Source organism: Daphnia pulicaria, chromosome 9, assembly GCF_021234035.1.
Source record: "Daphnia pulicaria isolate SC F1-1A chromosome 9, SC_F0-13Bv2, whole genome shotgun sequence".
NCBI classification, from domain to species: Eukaryota; Metazoa; Arthropoda; class Branchiopoda; order Diplostraca; family Daphniidae; genus Daphnia; species Daphnia pulicaria.
In genome coordinates, this window is record NC_060921.1 from 3,281,839 (window position 1) to 3,303,559 (window position 21,721).

A 21,721-nucleotide genomic window follows, 5' to 3' on the forward strand; every position below is an offset into this window, starting at 1 on the left:
AAACGGATTTCTCAGCCGATGTCACATCCGCTGAATGGATCAGAATTATTTTAATATCTATAAGTTATTCTCAAAGTTACAATGAGTTCCCGTTCACCGGACAAGATAAAACTAAAAAAAGTACGTGTGTCTTAATTTGAAGCATAAATCACGCTATGAAGTATTTCAGTAAATGTTTTTATTCAGAAAGAAATGCGAATAAAAAATGTTACGTAATACAAATAACTAAATATTTCACATTAGGCAGATAACTTGTTAATAAAAATCGGAAATATTCCATCAGTGAAATTGATTCCGGAAGAATCCCATTCACGCCTCGATTTTTTTATGCTCAGCATTTGTTTTCTCGTCAGCGGCAGGAGCGGTTATTTCTTCACGAGGTTTACCTGTTATCCAATCACAACATAATTTGCTAAAAGGATCACGTTTGATATTATAGTTAGGTTACTTTTGGATTTGGAAGAGAAGATAAGTTTCTCCAAGTTGAGGAAAGATGCTTCTAGCGTGACCGATACCAGGAACGCTATTCCAAAAGTCATGACGAGAAGGCCAAAACAAACTGTGAATTGCTCAAACAACGTGTAGTAAAAGCGTTTCCGCATGGCAGAGTAGTAGGCCACAAGGAAGTCAAAGTGGATCAGGTAGACGCAATAAGTCACCCGGCCAAGCGGTAAGAATCCTTTCCATGATAGTAACCGATTCACGATACCTGTGCGCAATGAAAATATATACATGAAGGTCAAAATAAGGTGGAACTAATTAAATAATAATACCTCCATAGCCTCGAGAACATGCGACAATAATCCAGGTTATAACGAAAGCCCAGGCCGTCCTGTGCAGAGGACCGTAAGTCATTTTGAGGAGTGAACTGATCTCGGGCACTTTTGATGGGTCGACATAAGGCGCCAAACCATATACGATCGCCAAACCGACCGCTGCGGACAATATCCATCCCAAAACCACCAAAGGCTTCAATAATGAATTAATTATTAACTGTAAAGGCAAATTGCTAAAATACAAATTATTTACCTTGGCCAATCGACCCTGGGACTGTTTGGTTACGTGCAAGAACCATCCTGCCCAGATGCCCACAAGGTAAACTGGCGCTCTTGTCCACGGTTTGACGTAATAGTGATCATTATAATCGGCTGCAGTGGCCAAATCATCACTTAATAAATACAATGTTTGATTAATTATGTAAAAGTAGAATGTTCTGGGATAACAGCACATACGCTCGCGTGACCCAATGAGTAGGACTGAGATCGTCTCTGGCGTAAATGAAGAAGATTACACCTTGACAAGTGAGTGCAACAGCGGCCAGCCATGCAAGTCCCCATTTCCTCGATCGCCAAAGCGGATAAATGAAGAGAGGAGATACGATGAACAATTGCATATCAACCGCCAGGTACCACGTTTGACCCATGCACTACCAGAAAAACGTATTTTTAATAGATGAATAAAATTGATTCGTTTTCGGACCTTATTACCGCATAATCAGCATTCAAAGGAAACAAATTGTTAACTAGGGAAAACAAATTATGTCAATGTGTTAGATTACAAATAATGAACATTTTAAATTTATGAATTTTATATTTACGAATGTAAACGTACTGTATAGGAATTGTCTCCACCAAGCGATACGACAAGCGTTGGAATACTTAATCACATCGTACCAGTTGGGACCAATACCGAAGTAGACGATTAAAGTTGCGATGAAGCCAAGGATGAAGGCATAAACAATCGTCAGTCTCAGATATCGGTGCAAATAGTAAAGGCCGACGTTGAATTTGCCTTTGTTACGGTCCAATTCACGGAGCAAAAGAAACGATACAAGTAAGCCGCTCATCAAGAAAAATGTGTCCACCGAAACGCTGGCGTTGCCAATAGTTTGCATGCCCAAAGTTTTAAAATCCTGAAAAAATAATGGAGTAATTTTCTATTTTAATCGATTTTAATAATAAACTATTGGTACAATAATATTTTACCTCGGTTACCGCTGTTCTATTCATGATCTTGCCTGCAGCAATCCCAAAGGTGTGGCCTATGACGACCCAACAAGTTGAGAAGAAGCGGATGCCGTGAATACAGCCGAAATTGTCGTTCGAAGCTGCAACTTTCATAGACAGGATTTTACGGCCGTTGTTTAAGATCGAAAAACAATGCAATGCGCTTAGGAGTTTCCCGTCCTGTTTGGCATCAAAGTCAGTCCCGCGGTACATGCGCCAGGCTTCGTGAATGGTCGCCATCAAAACAAGAAGACCGACAAGACTCAGTACCACACTGTTACCAATAAAAATAAATTTGATAATTTCGTCTGGTTATTTGTTAAAAGCATTTGAGTTAGATTACATGACGGTGATAGTGGCTCCATCAAATGTCGGCGGATCGCTGTTTTCTTTGAAGCAATATTGCTCGTCAGTCACGGTGACTAAAGAATAATTGGCGATGACGTAACTGCCAATGAGCTCGGCGACCGCTTGACCGAGGTCGGCAGCACTGCAAGATGATGGCAGGCAGAATGTGGTACTAGGATAAATGTAAGTGCTGGCATCTGCCACGGACACTTTTGGCTCGACCCGATCCGATCCCAAAAATCCCAAAAGCTGAAAAATGGTGACAAAGTTCCTTCTTCCTTCGTGGTTCTCATTGAATGATCTCGGAGGTAGAATTTCTGACTGATCGACTGCCACTGGTTGAAAGTAAACGCTGCAGTACTGTCCATCAAATCCGGGTGCCCGAACGGCCAGACATTCATCGAACAGCCCATCCGCGTGAATGTTACGTGATCCAAACAACCCCGGTGGAAGTTTCGCTGAAGATTCTTGCACTGTTTTTAAATAATAAATATTAATGGATTGCGCAATGTTTGTCCCAAATTTCAAGATGTGATAATCCCTTGTTATCTTGTTTACCAGATGTCATTTATAATTGAAAATAAGGTCATTGTTCAATCTCTAGTCACCTTTTGCATCTTTCATTATCAGTTCTTGATACGACAGAGAATATAATAATCAATAAAATTCAACCTTTCTAACATGACTAATTATAAGATAGGTCTAACACACACACATCCGCCATGTCATTCAACGATATCGTAATGAACGATGAAACATTAAGTACATAGGACACGCAATGGCATCATTTTTTTACACATATGGGTCTTGAATATTATTTCATGATTATTAATGCAGTTTCTTTTTCAACTTACTTTGTAAGGCCCATAGACTTTGGTTGGCGTAAAGGTTATGGACATAATACTGGCTGTCTTGTAAACACTGTTGGCTAATATTTTTAGCCACCGCCGTTGGGAATGAAGAAGATTTGAGTGCGGCGAAAACGTTGTGAAGTGTTGACGTTAAATCAAAAGTGGACCCACTTTCCTGAAGTTGTTGGTTAATTATGTTCCTCCATTTTTCAAAGGATCGTTCACTCTCCGGTGAAATGATTAACGCCGGATTTATGAATTGTTGTGACTGGCCTCCTACCCAAAGTAGAAGAAAGGTAATCTTCCACAGCAAGGAGAAGGAACCCATAACGAATAACTGAAAGGACAACAGCTGCGAAATTTTTGACGGACGACTAATGAACACGTCCAGAGTATTTATACCCTTAATCAATATCATCAGCAGTCTCATACAATTGTACTCTTTGGAAGCTTGAACTTTTTATCTTTGGAATGACAATTGACATGGCGATTTATCTATCCTTTGTGACTATATCTCCTCGATGGCTCGATTAAACGTTGCGCAATGGTATTTCCGCTTGATCCCAAACCGATCACAATGAAATAAAAAATTATCACACATACCTTATGGTCTAAGTTGCTGGTGCACCGCGTGGTCTACAATGTTTGAAGTGTTGAATTTATTGGTCGAGGCAGAGTCGTTTACAGTAAATTATTCTAGTCGAGGTAAATGAAAACATTTCTTTTTCATTTTATTTCTTTGATAATAGATTTTTAGTGCCATTTACGTCGAGTTCTAATGTAAACAAGAATTTCCTCTGTCGAAACTCGAAAGCAAATGCATTTGTTTCAAAATCGATCCGGCGACGCGGCGTTCGTCTGTCAAAATGAATGAGCCAATAAAGTTACGAGGGCCATCTGGTGACGGATGTAAATTTGATTCACCATTGCTTCAAAGATGGAGTTGTAGTCAATAAAATTTCTTTATGAAGATTTTTGTTGACCAACTCAAGTTGACCATATACTCGCCCATTTTCGTTTTTCAATTAATTTATTACTCGTACCGTGCGTGCCCAATGTGTTAATGAAAACGTGCTGAAATATTCCAAGTATGGCCAGCGACATCGACGAATTAGCAGTAAGATTAGATACTGCTGATCCGGAAGAAGTCCAAGTTGCAGGTCCCTCACTTGAACAACGTAACCAAAGAGCAAGTGTTATTGTTGTCCAGCCTTCGTCTACTGAAAACAGAATTGGTACCGTAGAACTGGAAATCACGAATGAAGCTCAAACAGATCAGGATAGTCGTGATAGTTTAGCTGAAAGTAATGGACCATTGTCCCCTATTTTGATCAGAGGCAGGCGACGCAGACCTAGAGGTATGCTAAAGAATTTTCCTCCCTTTTCTCATTAATAATTTTTATATTTCTCATTCATTAGATGAAGATAATGATGATGAAGAAACGGAAGATGGTGGGCCTCCTTCAAGGAAATCTAAATCAGATTCTGCTGGCGGTTTTCTCCCAGATAAAGAAGACAAAACTGCTGTAGATGATGAAGAAGATGGACAAGTAAGTCTGTTGCTAAGTGGAGTACTTTTTCTGTGTTATCCTGCATTATTCATATGGTTTTAGGTCTGCCCAGTATGTTTTGATGTTTGGAGCAACTCTGGGTCCCACAGAGTTGTGTCATTAAAATGTGGACATTTGTTTGGACAAGCATGCATAGAACGTTGGGTTCATTCTGGTGGCAAGGGGGCCAGGTGTCCACAGTGTAATGAGTCCGCTCAAAAGAAGGATATTAGGCCTATATATGTTAGAAATTTAAAGGTAACTAAAATTTGTTAAAAACAATTGTTTTCTACTCTAATATCCAAATGGTTTATTTCCAGGCAATAGACACGACAGAAAGAGACAGAGCCTTGTCAGCTCTAGAGCAGGAGAAAGAAAACCGTCGTAGGTTAGAGTTAGAGTATCACAAACTTCAAATTCAAACAACCGCCAAAGAGCAAGATATTTTACGATTGCAACAAGAGTTACAGCAGTGCCGTGCAGCTTTGTCAGGCGCCTGTTTAGCAGCCAGTGGCCAGGGAGCCGAATTACCTTTAGCGGGGGCAGGTCCTCTATTTGGATCTCAACCTCCTGGAATACTAGGCCGTCGTTTAGTTTTGGATTCGACACTGGAGCTTTGTAAAGAAGGCCAGTGTCGCGTCATGTCTTATAGCGAACATTTAACTCTGCTCGTAGTGTCTTATGCTGGAACAAATTCGCACTTGACGGGCACTGGTATCAAGAAAGTAAACGCACTGGGAGGATTTCGCACTGTCGGTTACATCGCCGTTCACCGAAAGCCCATCCGCGACATGGCCTTCCACCTGGAACAGAACGACCTGCTTCTGACTGTTTCGTTGGACAAGACGGCCAAGCTGGTAAACGTCCACAGTGACATCTCAGTCACTTCCTACCAGTGCGATGCACCTCTTTGGAGTTGCGCATGGAATGCCGACAACAAATACCAATTTTTCGTTGGAACTGGCACTGGCAAAGTTTTACTTTACGATATGCGCAAATCCGGCGATGCCGTTGAGTGCTGGTCAGAGCCCAACAGCATGTCGCCCGTCACTGGACTTGCTTACCTTCCATTCAGGTGAACCTTTTAACGTTTTATGTACTTTTGTTTTTGTTCCTGGATAATTGACTGAATTTGAATTTCTTTTGCTAGTCCGGTGACCACTTTTCCCAGAGGTGGACTCTTTGTTCAGCGTTTGCAGTCGTGTGTCTTCCACGAGTCACGGACAGACGGCTTTGTTCCACATACACTGCCTTTGGATGGGTCCTTCACATCGCTTTGCATTGAGCCAGAGACGCGCCATTTTCTGGCCTCGTCTAGGCCCAGCAACGCTCATCCCCAAGTAATAATTCACATTCGTTCTTGACATTTCAATTAGAATCTGGCGGTAATAAGGGTCGTCCATTTAGGCTCGCCATACCGTCTGTGCTCCTTCTTGGACTCCATTGGGTAGCGATTCGTCCACCGGCCTTTGCAGTAGTCACGCTATTACGACCATCCAAGCTGGATCACAGCAGAAGTTGCTCTCCCGTTCGTGCCTCCTTACTGCCCCGGGCTCCACTGAAGGTAAATTATTGATTATTTCACGCCGGAATTGACCCACAAATTAATTTTTGTTTTAATTATTGGCATCAGGCAAGCAGCTAATGGTGGCTGCCCATCAAGAGGCCGCCCAGTGTATTTCGCTATGGGACGTCAATTCATCGGCAGTGCTTCAAAAGCTGCCCTGTTCAGATCCCGTTTTGGATCTCCTCCCTATCCGCGTCAATGGCGTCCATTTCGTTGCTGCATTGTCGGAAAAGAATGCCCGTTTCTACAAGTGGACATAAACCAGGAATATTTCACTTTTTCATTAATTATTATTACCACTATGGTCATTTCTATACCAAAACTCTGAGATTTTGTACAAAATTTTGTAAATATGAACACGTCCAATCCGGAAATTTTCTCGTTTTTTTTTTGGCTATAACTTCTATCCAAAATTATAAGTGTATTAGGATTCTTTTGTTTGCTTCATTGTTCTAAGACTAACATGTAACAACAATTGTTTTCCAAAAAGGATAGAATGCTTTTGAGAGCAGGTTTTTTAAAAGAAAAAAAAGTAATCACTTTGTGGTCCCAACTATTCTTGAGAAGCTTTGGAACAACCTCAGCCCCGACTTTCAAGTGGAAAGGAATTGGAATTCCCACTCGTCCTTCGAGTGAAATGTTGGGTAAAAATGGCAACGATTGCAAGATAAAATTGCACAGAAAAAGGTATTACAAAAATCAAATGTGCGTGTGACGACTTGTCGCGAGTGCGCTGAATTTCTAGTCAATAGAAAGTTCACTTGTAAGTAATATTGCAAAAACAACGCCAGGAAAATGTGGATTTGGACGTTGGTAAGTAAAAGTTGTGTCAAAAATTTTAAAAACAATTATCAACCTTCAGCAAATTTCTTCAAATCAAGGATTAAATTTCGTGGTCTAAATAATCGGTATCTGTTGTTTGATCACTAAAATTGTGCGTGAGCTAAAATCGTTTTTTTTTTGTTTGTTTTTCAAACGACGAATCCAGAAATGCCGCCTTCAAACTCGGTCAGGATAAGAGACTTTAAAAACGTCAAGTAATCATTTTCGGTTGCGAAAGACATGCAGTGGCCAAGAAATAGGTGACCTCTTTAGAATGAAAAGAAAAGAAGAATAAATAAAACAGTAATTTATAATGAAATATGCATCATCATACTTTTTGGGAACAGGAACATCTCTCTCGATAAAGGTAACGCACCATCTTGAAAGAGAAATCGTTTGTTAAAATGCAAAGTTCTAGTTTAAAACAATTTGTTAATACCTTGTGGGAGTGTTACGTTTCGAATCACCTCCGAGGTACCACAAAATGTTCTCTAAATCCCAGCGACCGTGTACCGTATGATTCTGTAATTGAATTTTGTGGTTAAACGTAGTGATCACAAAACTATCTTGAACATTCAGTTGGGATTGAACCTTAAGATCTTTGAGGATTGTAAATCTGGCTTGGCAGAATTCAAAAGGACATTGCCGGAATCCTTTACTCTTGGGACCGGAATAGTGAACTTCGAACATCGATTTAGATAATAGGATCTGCATAAAAGAAAGGGAAAAGTTGAAATTGAAATTCATGTTTTTTTTTTAAAGAGTTATCAATGTTTTTTGTTTACCTTGTCGTTCATACAGAGCTTATCTATGACGGGATGGCGGCCGAAAACAAGTTGGTTATCTTTACGATACTCCTCAGACCAGTCTGCCCATTTGAGTAAAGCTGGTAGTAACAATTCTTTGAAGTGCAGCGGTCTCCTGAGATCACCCTGGCAAATGGATTCCATCAAGATAGCGCCACTTGGTTTACAGTCGGCAGATCGTAATCCAGGTAAGACGTCACAGACCTTTACCCTTGGTCCAATCTATTGCGTAAGTAAAGTTATTTATCGTTGCTCAAACCGTAAAAAAAAAAAAAAAAAAAAACATATCAGCAGCGGAATTAACCTCGACGGCGACGTCCTGGTCGACTAGTTCGCTGAATATCCAAGTACGGATATCTCCGGCCGTCTTTTTGGCAAACGCACCCTGTTCCAACCTTTCTTGCATTTCCGAGATCTGATCGTTTACGGCTAGTTTCTCTCGATCAACGTCAAATAGCCAGGGGTAGTATTGAATCAACTGAAGTACGACATCCGTTTCAGCGTTCGTGTGGCTGCCAAAGAGACAAAGTCGATTTTTACAATCCAACTATACAAAGTCACGTAAGCCAATATCAAATGTAGTTTACCTGAAATTTGAAGTGTGATCACGTGCGCTTTCGACCGTCATCAAGTTAGGGCCCCAAAGAGCTGCTAAATTGCTAACGGACATTAAATTCTTCTCACATTTATTTTGCACGGCGTGCAAGTGGCCTAATAGTTTTCGTAATGTTCGCCTGTTGACGTGGGGTAGTCCACTAATTAGGTGCTTGTACAGGTCCAACTGATGCTCGTGACTGTCCATGGCTAGACCATCAATCCACTGGGAATAGAGCTCATTAGTGAGCAGCGGTTCAGGTAATGTGCGCAAGAACCGTTTGAGAACGTTGGCAACATCGTGTTCGGTATATTCCTCACACGAAATATGAACATTCCAGGCATCGTAGCGGAGTCCGACCAGTAATCGATTGATTTTGGATTGTACTCCACTTCTTCTGTAAATACCCTCCGTGAGCATGCCGTAGGTTTCGATGAATTTGATGCAGCATTCGACCAGAACGGGAACATCGTCAGCCGTGAGTTGGTGATCACCCAAATCGGTACCGGATTGGAGAGCCACGGCCCGGCTCAAATGATACCAGGCTTCCGTTTCGGCTTTGAGATCGCTTTGAATGTAGCACGTGTGGTCGGCCCAGTGAATAACTATGGGCGAACCAACTTGAAGGGCGTAGGGACTTCCTCCGCCATCGCTCAATTGAGACACGGAATGGACTTTGCGTAAATCTTCACAGATGATTGGACCGACCGCTTTCTTAACCCAGAGCTTTTTGCTGTGCGACTGGATGAGTAGCCAAGCTATTTGCCATTCTCCCGTAATGCCGTCTTTGATGAATACCCGACCGCAGCGAGTGAAGCATCTCCGTAGCTCGGAAGAAAATGTATGTCCAAAGGCGTCCTCTAATATCCACTCCATCCATTTGAAGCGTTCTTTTTCAGTATTCACCGTTATGAGGATCTTGGATTTTTCCTTGGAACTTGCTAGCTCAAAGCAGAGTAAATCTTCTGCGCGAGAGAGACCAATTGACACGAGTTTTTCCAGATTTATCACGTAGACCGGGGCTTCGGTTCTCTGGGCAGCGTACCCGTACAAAACACGGTTTTTCAATTCTGTCCACAAACTCTGTGGATCTTTCTTGCTTCCAGTTATGCTCCAGCTAAGCATACCGGCATGGCCTAAGCCATCTGTGGAACCTAGTTTCATTTGCTGTGTAGTAATGCTACTGCAATCCAACTGATCTGAGTCTTTCGATGCCAGTGACACATTAGTGGAAAGTCTTTTTAGCCCAGTTAACCAGTCTACGTTAGTAACTTTGTTCATCAGACCTTTGACTTTCTGCTTGTGGGTTGCATTTCGGGGTGCAGATGGGCAAGCAGGGAATTCTTCCTCTTCTTCGCTGGTGGCAGATGACTCACCATCTGGCAGAACCCGAGCTGGAACTTTTTCTACCTTCAATTCAAATTCAACTCGTCCATTTTCAATTGCCACAGGGTCGTACTGGTGAACCTTGAAGCTGGCATTTCTTTTGGGCAAGGGAGGTGGCGCAGAAACATCTGTGAAATCAATATGACTCAACTTTAGCAATTCAGAGTGCTTTGGTCGATTTGATGATGCTATTGATTTTCTCTGGAGTACTGGATCGAAAGCATCTAAAAGGCTTTGGCGAGGTCGTGTTGGCTTGGAGGTTTCTTGCCGTGAATCTAGCCGAAACATCCTTGAATCGGCAGCAGTAGCTGGAGTCAAGTTGCTGGCCATATCTGGGGGGTAAACGATTTGTGAATTCCGGAAGACAACATTCTCGTAAAGGTCTTCCTGCTCGTAGGCCATTTGTAGCCAAATAGTTAAGTAGGTACGTTGATCACGGTGTCACACTAGTATGTTAAAAACTAACCACGAAACAATTCCTTTTTTTATCTGAAGTTTCGTACGAAGTTACTAACCCACACCTTTGTTTTGGTTTTTACAAGAATACGAATGCCATCTGGTGAGAATGCTGAGCGGAATGATGATTCAACAACACACAGATGAGCGGAGTGATTCATCAAAGGGCATTCATACACATAGATACGCATATTACATTGAAACCGAGGTTCAACTTTCTGGATTCTGGTCATCAAATACGGCCTTGTCATAGTGGTTGCGCATTTTATTTTTGTTTGCCAAAGAATGGTAAACTTGCGGAACTGAAGAAGCGTTAGAAAAGTGGGTGTTGCAGCAACCTACAGAATGCGCATCAGCGCGTATCTGTTTTAACATCCGTCAGCGTGCAAATAAACGCTGTTTTAGCTTTTCGTTTAGTTTCACTTGAAGTCATTGTGTCAATAATTATGAAATTCTTAGAGAAACGCCTTGCTATACTCTTCATTAAAATGGTATGTAGCAGCAATCCAACGAACATGTTATATCCTGAAAATGTAATGAATATGTAATGAATATGTCTAAAGAAATTAGAGACGATGAGCGGCAATGAAAGTGAGCAGATCTCGTGTCGTTAAAAACGCCCTTGTCACGTAAAACAAGGGGAAAAACCCCGGTTCGAGTATCTCTCATTTAAAAAAAAACAAATAGATTTATTACATCGCACTCTTATAATGTACTCCGCATTTTCACGTCTACGTTCTTGTGAGATAAGTATAAAAGCCCCGTGTACGCTAATACTTATAAAAGAGTAGCGACAGTGACACTAATATGTGTCTGATTGGCATATATTTACTGAACTGGGAACATTCATAGGTTAACGTTATCATTGATAAGAAGATTAGTAGAGGGAAAAGGGAATTTTGTGTTTTTACCAATCCAAGTCTGGGCTTACGGGAATTCCCTTTCCTTTTTTTTTATCTGCATGGAATTGAGATCAAATATTTTCGTGGCATTTTGATTGTGCTTCAAATATTTTTCTTCCTTTTTATTTTTCGACACCTCAATGGGAAGTGGACCAAGAAGTTTCCCCCTATAGCTTTCTATCTGCACTGTGAAAGGTGGGAAATTGCTAGAGAAAGTCGTGATTCAAAAATAAAATTTCATGCAAATTTCAACAGTTTTCTTTTTCTTTAATAATTGTTTCCAAAAGACCTGCGTAATGCACCATAGTCCCTTCCGTTCGTAATGTCCATATATGCTTGTCGATTTCCTTGCATTTCCTTTGTGGTATAACTCCAACAACCATTTCCCCACTGTGTATACGTTTATAAAGGGCGTGTACGCAATTTCAAATTGTGTTCATTAAGGCGGTCCGAATCTGCTGGATAAACCGTGGTGATTGGTTGGAGAACGGCCTAGCAACCGTATCAGCTGTTTTCCCCTCCCATTTTTTCCCTTAAAACCTAAAAAAACAAGCAGAAGAAGCTATTCTTGATTATTTTTCGATGAGAAACCAAGGCGTGCTGTTTGATGTTTATTTTCTCCTTATAACTTAAATTCATTGCGAAATTTCTTCAATTCACATCTGATTAACGAAGTAGAAAATGTGGTGTCTGGTATCCCAACCGAACGCAACGAAAAATGCAGATTTGGTAATAGAAGTACGACTCAGTCACAAAGCCACGGGGCAGGAGTGCCTCAGTCAGGTGAAACAAATTACTTTTCTGAATGTCAAAATTTTGGATCAGAGGTTTTATGTATTTTGTTTTCAAAATATTTTTAGGTCTGTCAAAAGCTTGGAATTATTGAATCAGATTACTTTGGCCTCCAGTTCACAACAGTCAGAAAAGAAGAAATCTGGCTGAACCTGAGAAATGAAATCCGACAAGAAATACATGCTCATCCTTTCAGACCGACCTCCACTGATGGAAGTAAGCCTGCAGCCATCCGTTTCAGATTGAAAGTAAAATTCTGGGTTCCACCTCATCTCATCTTGCAGGAATCCACAAGGCAAAACCAATATTTTTTATCACAATACAATATGTTCAGCCATTTGAACAATTTGATTGAAAATTAGGCATCAGTTCTATCTGCAAGCCAAAGTTGATTTGATTGAAGGCAGGTTATCAGTAACAGAACCAGCAGCTACAGTTAGAATTTGTGCTCTTGTAGCTCAATCGGAAATGGGAGATGCAACAGGAATGCCCTGCCAAACAGAGTCTTACTTACTCAGTTTTTTCCCTCATGTGACTGTTAAAGACCTTGAATCATTTCAAGCCAGCAGGGATGAGTGGATAGCCAAAATCCTTCAACAACACCAAACCCTAAAGGTTGCTGCCCTCCTAAAGCAATCATTTGGAACCATTACCAACATTGTTGTTATGAATTTAGGGTATGTCTTCCACTTTGGCCGAGTATTGGATGTTGAAAGAAGTCAGCCAATTAAAAGACTACGGTACCGAAACGTTTCGGGCACGTTGGATTCTTGCCGAACACAGTGCATCAATGCGAGAATCGGTGCAAAGTACCGTAGCAGTAAGCCCACAAGGTGTATGCATAACAAGTCTTGAAAGCGAACATCGCTTGAGGTATAGTTCTTTTTTAATTCGCTATTCAAATGATCGAAATAGAAACAAAAAAAATCTGTTTTTCCCTTATAGCGTCCCGTTCTGTGCAATTCAAGCTGCCACGAATCATAATGTGCGATTTTTATTGAAGCATCGGAATGACCTCGGTGGAGTCGAGTGCGCCTCACTCAAGTTAGAGACTTATCAGGCATCAATCGCGCTGTATCGGTCCATAACTGAAAAACATGCATTTTATAGTTGCGAAACTGTACGTAGCGCCGTGACGTCGCAATTCGTACGAGATTTAAAAGGAACTATTGCGTCTTTCTTCAACGAAAACACAGATCTTGGTAGCGCCACGAAATCGTTATTTATTTATTTTTTTCAATTCACCTATGTCAACCCACGATATTTGTTATCTTGCAGGAAAAAAGTATATCTTTGACATTCAACGCACCTGTCGGGAAGTTTACGACAATGCTAGACGGATCCTTTATCAAGCTGGGGATACACAAGTTCCTGCTCCGTCATCGCCTTCCTTGAGTTTTCCTACAGGAGTTACATCATGCTCTGACGTTTCGTGCAAAGTACGTAGACGGTCATTGGGTTAAACGATTTTAGATTACATTTTTACTATTTATCTTTTTTTTTTATTGATAGACTACGAGAGAACAATTCAGTCGTCTGCAGGAAGCTCTTCTCTGTCGCATTTGTATGGATGATGATATTTCGGCAGTGTTCTGTCCTTGCGGACACGCCGTTGCTTGCTCTTCATGCGCAAAGCGTTGCGTTCAGTGCCCGGTGTGCCGAGCTCCAGCCAATCATACGCAGCCTATTTTTTTACCTTTGTCGGTCGTTAAGGAAGGATTCACAATGAACAATGGTATTTTTAGTTCTTTGTTTAATCTATATGCACATGTGTGACGTAATACGTTTTTTGGTTAGGAAACAAACGATTGGAGCAATACGAAATCGAGGTCTAACGGTCTATCTACTTGCGCTACCCCTAACCCAACTTTGATATATTTCGTACTTCAATGCAAACTACGTGACTTCTGTGATCCGTAATTTGGCGGAAAAAGAGCGGCTTGATCCGTTTTTGTTTTCACTTACTTTAAATACCTCTGTATTTGTACAACTAACTTTATGTGATGGCTTTGTATTTTCCAATTTGAATTTTTCCAGAGGCTGATAAATTATGCTTTACATTTCACCTTCTGTTAATTCTTTGGCTATGATTCAATTTTTCAGTGTCAACAAGTCATTGGGCTATTTAAAAAGAGGGTCAAGATTGTGTATTTCACTCAATTGACAAAGAATCAAAAATGAAAGTATATATATACAGAACAAAGGAGATTTTCAAGAACCTACAGCTTTGCATTCAATCAATCGTCATCTTCGTCATCGAGAGCTGCACGCCTTCGGTCAAATTTGACGGTCGTTTCTTGTTTAGTTTGCTGGCTGACTTGCTCCAGCAGGCCTTTTAGCTCATTTTCTCCAAGTTGACCTCCAATCTGTCCTCGTCTTGCCATGTTCACTAGCAAGTTTTCCACCATAGCTGCCTTTTCAGGTTTGGCAATCCTAATAGTGTTTACTGTGAAACAAATATTAATAAAATAACGCAAAAAAATTAAAATAAGTTAGTTGTTACATCTTGCTCTGGCAGACTGATTCAAAACTTGTGACAAAATGCTATTTTTCATATCCTCTTGCTGTTTCCTCTCATCTTCCTGCTTCTGCGCAGCCTGCAGAATGTTGAAATGTAATTCCGAGTCAAGCAGAACTGTCAAACTAATATACCTGACTTGGATCCCCTTGACTCTGTTGTTGCTGTTGGCGCATTGCAGCCATCCTTTGGGCCCTGATAGCTTGCAGTTCATCATCAGCCATCTAGAAAGCAAAAAAGAAGAATCCGGCATGGTTAAAAGGAAGGACGAATGACGAACGGTGACGAAATATTGTCCTACGTTGTTTTGACTGACTAAAAGGAAATTGAGTGCAAATAAGAAAGCTATATCCCTAAATAATTCAAAATAGGGCGTACCTTGAACCAATCTTCACGATTCTGGTTAAAAGTTGAGGGATATAAATTACACGACACCCCAATAAGGTATCAAAATGAAAGTGAATTGTCTGCTGCTGGGATGCCAAACATTAGGGAGTGGAAGAGGAAGAACCGCCTTTTTTGTCTGCTTCACAAAAATGTCATTTACGTGTTTTTCAACACACTTTTCATTAATACGTAATAATCTTATTAATAATTCAAACGAGTTTTATTCTTAGTAGGAAATATTTGGTAATTTTGATTAGAATTCAGAAAATGTGGACGTTGGTTAGGTTAGGGTTCTAATCTGAATTACTGTGTTCGTTTGTTTAAGCCAATAGGCAACTCAGCATCTCTCAATACAGGAGCCCAGTTTTTGGCTGAAGTGAACAGTGAAGGTCAATTCTGTGTGTTGTGTTTTTAATCTGATTGATTTCGTCTCTACAATATTTGGGTAAGTTTCATACTTTTCTTCTTTTTTCTAACAAGTTTGGTGATTTCCACTTGATAAAGTTCTTCATTCAGTTCCACAAATTCTAGAAGAGGTTGAAAGGATATTAAGCCAGACAGGTAGAAAGATTCCATTCATTTCCAAATTGTCATCAGTGACAGTTTATCAAACGATCAAATAAGCTTTATGTGCGGTCGTGTGTTGGTGATATTATTTGTGAAAGATGTGCATGAAGATACAAGGAATTCTGTGCAAGCATCCATTTTACATGAAAGCCAGAATAACTTTGTATTCGTTGTTTTGGGGAAATCGTAAGACTTTCTTTTACATTCTTGAGCTGCTTCAAGGAATGAAAAAGAATGACACCGTCCTTTTAGTCAACACTTTGCCTGCTTAACACTGACATCCTGTTCAATGAATAGCACAGCCCACACATCTTGTAGTATCTGCTATTAATAGGCAAAGCTGTTTACAGTAGGAGCCAGTCTTCTTGTGCAATGGTCTTTCAAGAGCTTTGCCATACCTCACTCCCCCCCCCCTTCAAGAGGAAAAATACAACCAGCTCTTGTGAATACTATGTGTGCATGTTTGTAAAAGTAACGCATTCACTCTGGAAACACATTCATTCTAAAGCTCAAGTTAATTATTAATCAGCCAAGAAGAAGTTACTCTCGGGACGGAGAAGAGAGCTCATAATTGCATTTTTCTCTCTTGAGTTGGCTGAATGATGTCAGAGAAAAATTTGACAAGAAAAAAAAATAGGAAAAGTAATAAAGAAGAGGGGCGTTTCTCGCTAGTTGATTGATGGGAGAAAGAGCACAATATCGATCCGATTAACTTAGTTTGTGGGGGCATTTTTTTATGCCACGGCTGATAGGATTGAAAGACTTTTTCTTCTTCTTTGCAGATTATTATCATCTTGCTTCATCCGCCGGGTTGTCATTGGATCGAAATAGGACCAGCGGCAAAAGGAGGAAAATGTTATTTGATGCGCAAGCACCGCCTCAAACATATTTTATCTGAGCTGACCAGAAGAAGAAAGTGACTAGAAGAGGAGTTTGGTGGTGTGTTTAAAAAAATTAAGTGTCTCGTTGGAATTAGTCGTCTAAACGACGACGTGAGAAACTCATGCAAAAGACAGTGGGACTCACGCGGGTGGGATCTGGACGGGCTTCGGCTGGTCGTGGTCAACGCAATAATTTCGGCTTTCATCTATCGAACGTCAGCTACGATGGAAAAATCGCCGGACTCTACGACTTGGAGGAAACCCTTGGTTAGTTAGTTATCCAACATTGTTCGTGTTTCTAATCGGATTACATAAAATTATCGCCTCTTTTTTTATTGTCGAAAGGTCGGGGCCATTTTGCGGTCGTGAAACTTGCTCGACACGTTTTCACTGGCGAAAAAGTGGCCGTCAAAGTGATTGACAAGACCAAGTTGGATGAAATATCACGAGCGCATCTCTTCCAGGAAGTGCGCTGTATGAAGTTGGTCCAACATCCGAATGTCGTTCGTCTCTACGAAGTTATCGACACGCAGACCAAACTTTATCTCATCCTGGAACTCGGCGATGGTGGGGATCTGTACGATTACATTATGCGGCATGAAAACGGGCTCGATCAAGAGTCGGCACGACACTACTTTAGACAGGTATTTGCCTTTTGACAAATTTGCCAGAGACCCAAGACGATAAGCGTGTTACGATCCTCCTTGGATCGTTACACTAGAGGGGCGTATTTCTATTAATATCCATTCTCTGTCCGCCGGCCTGGCGTTGTTCGATTACGCTATAAATAATTTGGCAAAGACTTTGGAATGTTGTGTGGAGAGTTAAGCGTTTGTAGGGCAATCTATTTACAGCCTTGATTGATGAAAACTCCTAATATGTGGAAGTTATTACCGCTGACTTTGTGTATTTCTTCTGTCACACGTAGGTGGTGCACGCCATATCGTACTGTCACCAGCTCCACGTGGTTCATCGAGACCTCAAACCAGAAAATGTGGTCTTCTTCGAGAAATTGGGCATGGTCAAATTGACAGATTTCGGTTTCTCCAACAAATACAACCCTGGCCAAAAGCTAGAAACGTCTTGTGGATCGTTGGCTTATTCGGCACCTGAAATTCTTTTGGGAGACTCTTACGATGCGCCCGCAGTCGATATCTGGTCATTGGGAGTCATTCTTTACATGTTGGTTTGTGGCCATCCGCCTTTCCAGGTAATAAATTAAAACCCAAATTGGCCAAAGGGATTTTTACGATTTTTAATTCCCTTTTTGTAGGAAGCCAATGACAGCGAAACCTTGACCATGATCATGGATTGCAAATACACGGTTCCACCTCACGTATCGGAAGGCTGTCGTCGACTGATTGGTCGAATGCTCCAGCGTGATCCGGCTAACCGCGCAACCCTTGAAGAGATCGCCAACGATCCTTGGCTACAAGATGGTGCCGCAGCTTTGCCACCTGCACATTACTTGCCGTTGGTGTCCCGTGAGCACCTCACAGAAGATGATCACGCCATCATATTGCAAAAGATGGTTAATGGCAACATCGCCACCAAGGAGGAAATCCTAGACGCGCTAGACAAAGACGAGTACAACAATATCACGGCTACGTATTTTCTGTTGGCTGAGCGCAAATTGAGAGCCCAGCGACAAGAGCAAGCACAAATGATTAGCCGTCGACAACCTCCTCCTCCTCCCGCCCCTCCTCCCCCTTTAGAACCCGACCCAAAGGTATAACCGTGAATCATATTTAGTTGCTTTTCTTTGAACAACTTAATAAGTGCTTACTTTTTCCAGGGGCAGTTGCCATTCCAGGAAGAAAAAATTGCTTACAAAACTATACCAGTTTTTACCAGTCGAACAGTAATGGAAGCTATGCAGACCTCAAGTATGGGTCGTCAGCGCAAGTACAGCGATGTCGTTGAAGAGGATGAAGCGACTGGGGGAAGTGGCAGTGAATCGAGTCGACGAAGCCAAAGGTATTGTTCATTCGAGTGCGTTACCGAAAAATATTAATGAAATCGTTTTTTTTTTTTCTTTAGATCTTCTAGCAACTCATTGGCTAGCCAACGGACGTCCAATACCTCTTTAGCTAGTCAGAGGGCATCCAATAATTCTTTGGCAGGGAGCTTGAGAGCTCGTGGGCTATTGGCCAACGTATCCGCTCCTATTCAAGCAGCCATCAACAAGGGCCCAACTCGTTCGTCGGAATTGCGACTTGATTTTGTCGAAAAGATGACACCGCAAGTCTCCATTACAAAGTTGACAGCGACGAGCTCAAAGCCGCTAGAACCACAAAAAAGTGTCGATCAGTTTATGGAAGTTCCTGCGCCGTTTCCAACCACCTCCAACATTGGCCTGGGCCTACGAAGTCCTCGAACCTCACCTCTAACGTCTCCTGTGACTGGCCAACGGATTGGAATCATAGCCGGATTAGGATCCGGGCGGGCAACGCCAGCCTCCATCTCTCCAACCTCACCTTCAACTACCCCATCTTCACCTGGATCATCTCCCAACGTCATGTCACCGACGGTCAACAGCAAGAGCCGCTCTACCTTACCCTCACCCAACCGCGTCTTACATTCAGTTCGCAGTTCTCCTCAGCTGATCCTCAACGAAATCTTTGAGGAGGCCGAGAGCTGCAGTGATAGCGAATCGACCAGCAGGGGAGAATCAGCAATTGCTTCGGCCAAATCACCTGGATTGAGAATTCGAACGACATTAAACGGCCATAGACATCGGCCTTCTCAGTCTGGACGGGCATCGTCCGCAGGCCCCAGTGTCCGCACCTCAACATCTCCCCCTAGTTTGGTTAGGCGCTACGAACAAAGACGCCAATTAGCCAAAGCTCGCACGGCGTCGTGTTCGTCATCAGACGCCAGTGATGACGATAATGAGGGGCGGAAGAAACGAGCGGAGAAACTCAAGACACTTCCACCGAGGAGGGATTCCCACGACGACTCCAGTGACCCAGGTTGTGATGGCCCTGGAGGTGGAAATGATGGTGCTGGAGTATCTGGAGGTAAATTTTAAATCATTTGTTTCATTTGCGGAATAAGTTTCGTCAAATATCTACTTTAATTTAGGTGGAGGGACAACTTCGATGGATAGTTATACTCAACCTGGATCGAGTTCCCAAACACCGAAGAATTCCGATAGTGGCAATCAAAGTGGTGGATCCTCAGGAGGACGGCGACATTTGCAAACGAGTGATGGCGTTGATCAGCGCAATCCCAGGTCTCGATATCGCATTGTGGGTTCCTCCCACGGACGGAGATATACCAACGCATGTTTTTCTCTGCTAAGCCCTGGACTTGGCAGCGAAACTCATCTTCGAGTCTCACAATCACTCAGCTGTTTGACAGAAGTCTGCGAATCGCCCGAAAGCCCTCGTATCACTACCAACACCCTGGAAGTGCCGCTTCCGTCGACAGTGGGAGCCCGAGTGGCCGCCAAAAGTTGCAGCAATTTGGAGAAGATTGAAGAAACGGTTTCGCTGGATACATCCCCAGAGTTGGTGCTCGTTTTACCTCCATCGCCGTTATTAACTAGTCATCCAGCTTCCGAGAAAGGATCTCTCGATACCGTCATCATTCAAGATGATGTCATGGATACGGAGCCGGAGCCGCCACTCACGGGCTGTAGTTGTAGTTGCACCACTCCAGCCAGTGGCAAGAAACATAAACGGCTCAAACAACTCTTTTCTCGTCGTGAAGGAACCAATTCGTCATTCAAGGTAATCAATATTCTTTCATTTTTCGCCTTACGGAATTAAAAAAGTAACGGTTTATTCATTCAGAGGTCAGATAAACGCCCTTCCGGACGTAAAAGTCGTGGCCGAAGTAGTGGTGAAGATGTTTCGATGGATGCTGACGGTAAACAGCCCGGAGCAGCAGAACCGGATTCAACAGGTGAAGCAGCCAGCGAAGCTGGTCGAGGCAAAACGATGAATTTTCTACGAAGCCGACTGTACAAAGCCCGTTCACTGGGCTGTTTGGTTAAGGAAAGAATTTTAGTTGAAGCATCCCATTGCCAGTACGAGTTATGGAAACGATTTGGTCGTAAAGGTGGCATCCATGTGGGTGTTGTGAGCCCCAGCGATGTCAACATGAACGGACCAACTCACTCGCCAACCCCGGCCAAACTTTCAACCGTCACCTCTTGTTCTTCGTCGGCTGAATGTTCCACTCCATCCCCACTTGCCGTCGTGCACAATGTCACTCAGCACTGTACCTCGTGTTAAAAAAAAAAGAAAATCTCGCCGTCATCCACCTTTCGCCCCCGCCCACCTTTCCCTAGCTTTTGTTTATATCATAAGAATTTATATTGTGTTTGAAAGTTATCGACTCCGCTAACGAGCGTCAAGGAAAGTACGATTAAAATTTTGTTGGTGTAATTCAGAACAAGAAGAGAAAAGAGGAGGAAAGAAAAATGGATATAGTCGCGCACGTAATTTTCGTGTTTCGATGTGTTCACACGCGCTCCCCCTTTCCATTGCAATCACTCGTCAGCTGGAACCAATGCCAGTGATATAAAACAACACAAAAAAGAAACCAAAATCATTTTGCAATTCAGATTTTGTTGGTTGTGCAAAAAGTTTTTTAGAAAAAATCTCTTGTCTGTTCGTTTTTCTTTTTTAATTTGAAAATTTTGTGTGCGTGTGTGCGCGCGTTCTTTACCGGACTGCTGGAACACTCGAGATCTATCCACGCTAAATATCTCCCATCTTCCAACACGTTAAGTCATCCTCTCTGTACAACTCCTCTCTCTCTCTCCTTTTTTTTAAATATTGAGTTTTCGACAAATATGCTTTCCTCTCCAAAGTCAAAAGTGAACTTTCAAATTCCCACTTGATTTTTTTTAAGTTAAATGAATCAAAAAACAAAAACAGAAAAAAAAGAACGTTGAAGTGAAAAATTTAGTGTGGACACCACGAAACCAAAACCCAATTTTTGTTGTTCTATTCATCATCATAGAGAATAATAAGCTGTAATGTGTGTGTGTCTCCTTCCTATTCCTATATCACCTCGCCCGGAATATCCATCGCCGTAGAGTATCTTAACGTTGTGTGTTTCTGTTTTAGCTTCACTATAGACATTATAGAGAGAAATATTACTTTAATAACTCCCGTCTACCATTTGCGGTCATTCTTATCCGATTCTCAAAAAGTATCATGCAATTCCGGTTAAGAAAATCGACAACTACTGGAAGACGGGCGGGGAAACAACATACGAAAAATCCCCCTCCCCTCATAATCCCTCAAGCCGTCATAGGCGTATTTGTGAAGAA

At 42.0% G+C, this 21,721-nt stretch overlaps 6 protein-coding genes across 9 annotated transcripts; 3 read left to right on the forward strand and 3 right to left on the reverse strand.

The window, feature by feature from the left end:
- Positions 1-158: 158 nt before the first annotated feature.
- LOC124312880 (nose resistant to fluoxetine protein 6-like) lies at positions 159-3,596 on the reverse strand. The gene is made up of 10 exons (XM_046777419.1): positions 3,209-3,596; positions 2,350-2,827; positions 1,986-2,280; positions 1,612-1,912; positions 1,488-1,522; positions 1,233-1,426; positions 1,030-1,168; positions 774-969; positions 449-709; positions 159-386 (listed from the first exon to the last, which is right to left on the reverse strand). The coding sequence occupies exons 1-10, from the start codon at positions 3,531-3,533 to the stop codon at positions 310-312; spliced, it is 2,301 nt and encodes a 766-aa protein (XP_046633375.1). The 5' UTR covers positions 3,534-3,596; the 3' UTR covers positions 159-309.
- A 493-nt stretch (positions 3,597-4,089) lies between these two features.
- LOC124312951 (E3 ubiquitin-protein ligase RFWD3-like) lies at positions 4,090-6,696 on the forward strand. Its single transcript, XM_046777559.1, has 7 exons — positions 4,090-4,563; positions 4,625-4,755; positions 4,819-5,013; positions 5,076-5,830; positions 5,906-6,095; positions 6,163-6,319; positions 6,389-6,696. The coding sequence occupies exons 1-7, from the start codon at positions 4,296-4,298 to the stop codon at positions 6,580-6,582; spliced, it is 1,890 nt and encodes a 629-aa protein (XP_046633515.1). The 5' UTR covers positions 4,090-4,295; the 3' UTR covers positions 6,583-6,696.
- Positions 6,697-6,723: 27 nt separating this feature from the next.
- LOC124312872 (arf-GAP with Rho-GAP domain, ANK repeat and PH domain-containing protein 3-like) lies at positions 6,724-10,661 on the reverse strand. Its single transcript, XM_046777405.1, has 7 exons — positions 8,538-10,661; positions 8,255-8,462; positions 7,930-8,172; positions 7,736-7,852; positions 7,584-7,666; positions 7,479-7,523; positions 6,724-7,411 (listed from the first exon to the last, which is right to left on the reverse strand). The coding sequence occupies exons 1-7, from the start codon at positions 10,331-10,333 to the stop codon at positions 7,294-7,296; spliced, it is 2,610 nt and encodes an 869-aa protein (XP_046633361.1). The 5' UTR covers positions 10,334-10,661; the 3' UTR covers positions 6,724-7,293.
- A 983-nt stretch (positions 10,662-11,644) lies between these two features.
- On the forward strand, positions 11,645-14,146 carry LOC124313052 (E3 ubiquitin-protein ligase MYLIP-like). The gene is made up of 8 exons (XM_046777743.1): positions 11,645-12,072; positions 12,150-12,376; positions 12,444-12,696; positions 12,758-12,954; positions 13,027-13,283; positions 13,360-13,520; positions 13,594-13,816; positions 13,879-14,146. Exons 1-8 carry the CDS (start codon positions 11,971-11,973, stop codon positions 13,914-13,916), a joined length of 1,458 nt encoding a protein of 485 aa, XP_046633699.1. The 5' UTR covers positions 11,645-11,970; the 3' UTR covers positions 13,917-14,146.
- A 65-nt stretch (positions 14,147-14,211) lies between these two features.
- Positions 14,212-15,132, reverse strand: LOC124313480 (programmed cell death protein 5-like). Of its 2 annotated transcripts, XM_046778430.1 has the most exons (5): positions 14,978-15,074; positions 14,901-14,914; positions 14,734-14,823; positions 14,585-14,678; positions 14,212-14,527 (listed from the first exon to the last, which is right to left on the reverse strand). In XM_046778430.1, exons 3-5 carry the CDS (start codon positions 14,821-14,823, stop codon positions 14,319-14,321), a joined length of 393 nt encoding a protein of 130 aa, XP_046634386.1. In that variant the 5' UTR covers positions 14,901-14,914; positions 14,978-15,074; the 3' UTR covers positions 14,212-14,318. The 2 variants fall into 2 exon arrangements, with proteins under 2 accessions (XP_046634386.1, XP_046634385.1); XM_046778429.1 differs by lacking the exon at positions 14,901-14,914 and having other exon boundaries at positions 14,978-15,132.
- A 195-nt stretch (positions 15,133-15,327) lies between these two features.
- LOC124312819 (serine/threonine-protein kinase MARK2-like) lies at positions 15,328-21,564 on the forward strand. Of its 3 annotated transcripts, none has more exons than XM_046777298.1 (9): positions 15,328-15,431; positions 16,336-16,701; positions 16,780-17,078; positions 17,363-17,644; positions 17,708-18,163; positions 18,233-18,411; positions 18,475-19,454; positions 19,519-20,168; positions 20,232-21,564. In XM_046777298.1, exons 2-9 carry the CDS (start codon positions 16,557-16,559, stop codon positions 20,673-20,675), a joined length of 3,435 nt encoding a protein of 1,144 aa, XP_046633254.1. In that variant the 5' UTR covers positions 15,328-15,431; positions 16,336-16,556; the 3' UTR covers positions 20,676-21,564. The 3 variants fall into 3 exon arrangements, with proteins under 3 accessions (XP_046633254.1, XP_046633255.1, XP_046633253.1); XM_046777299.1 differs by having other exon boundaries at positions 18,236-18,411; XM_046777297.1 differs by having other exon boundaries at positions 15,329-15,431; positions 18,230-18,411.
- The last annotated feature ends 157 nt before the right edge of the window (positions 21,565-21,721 follow it).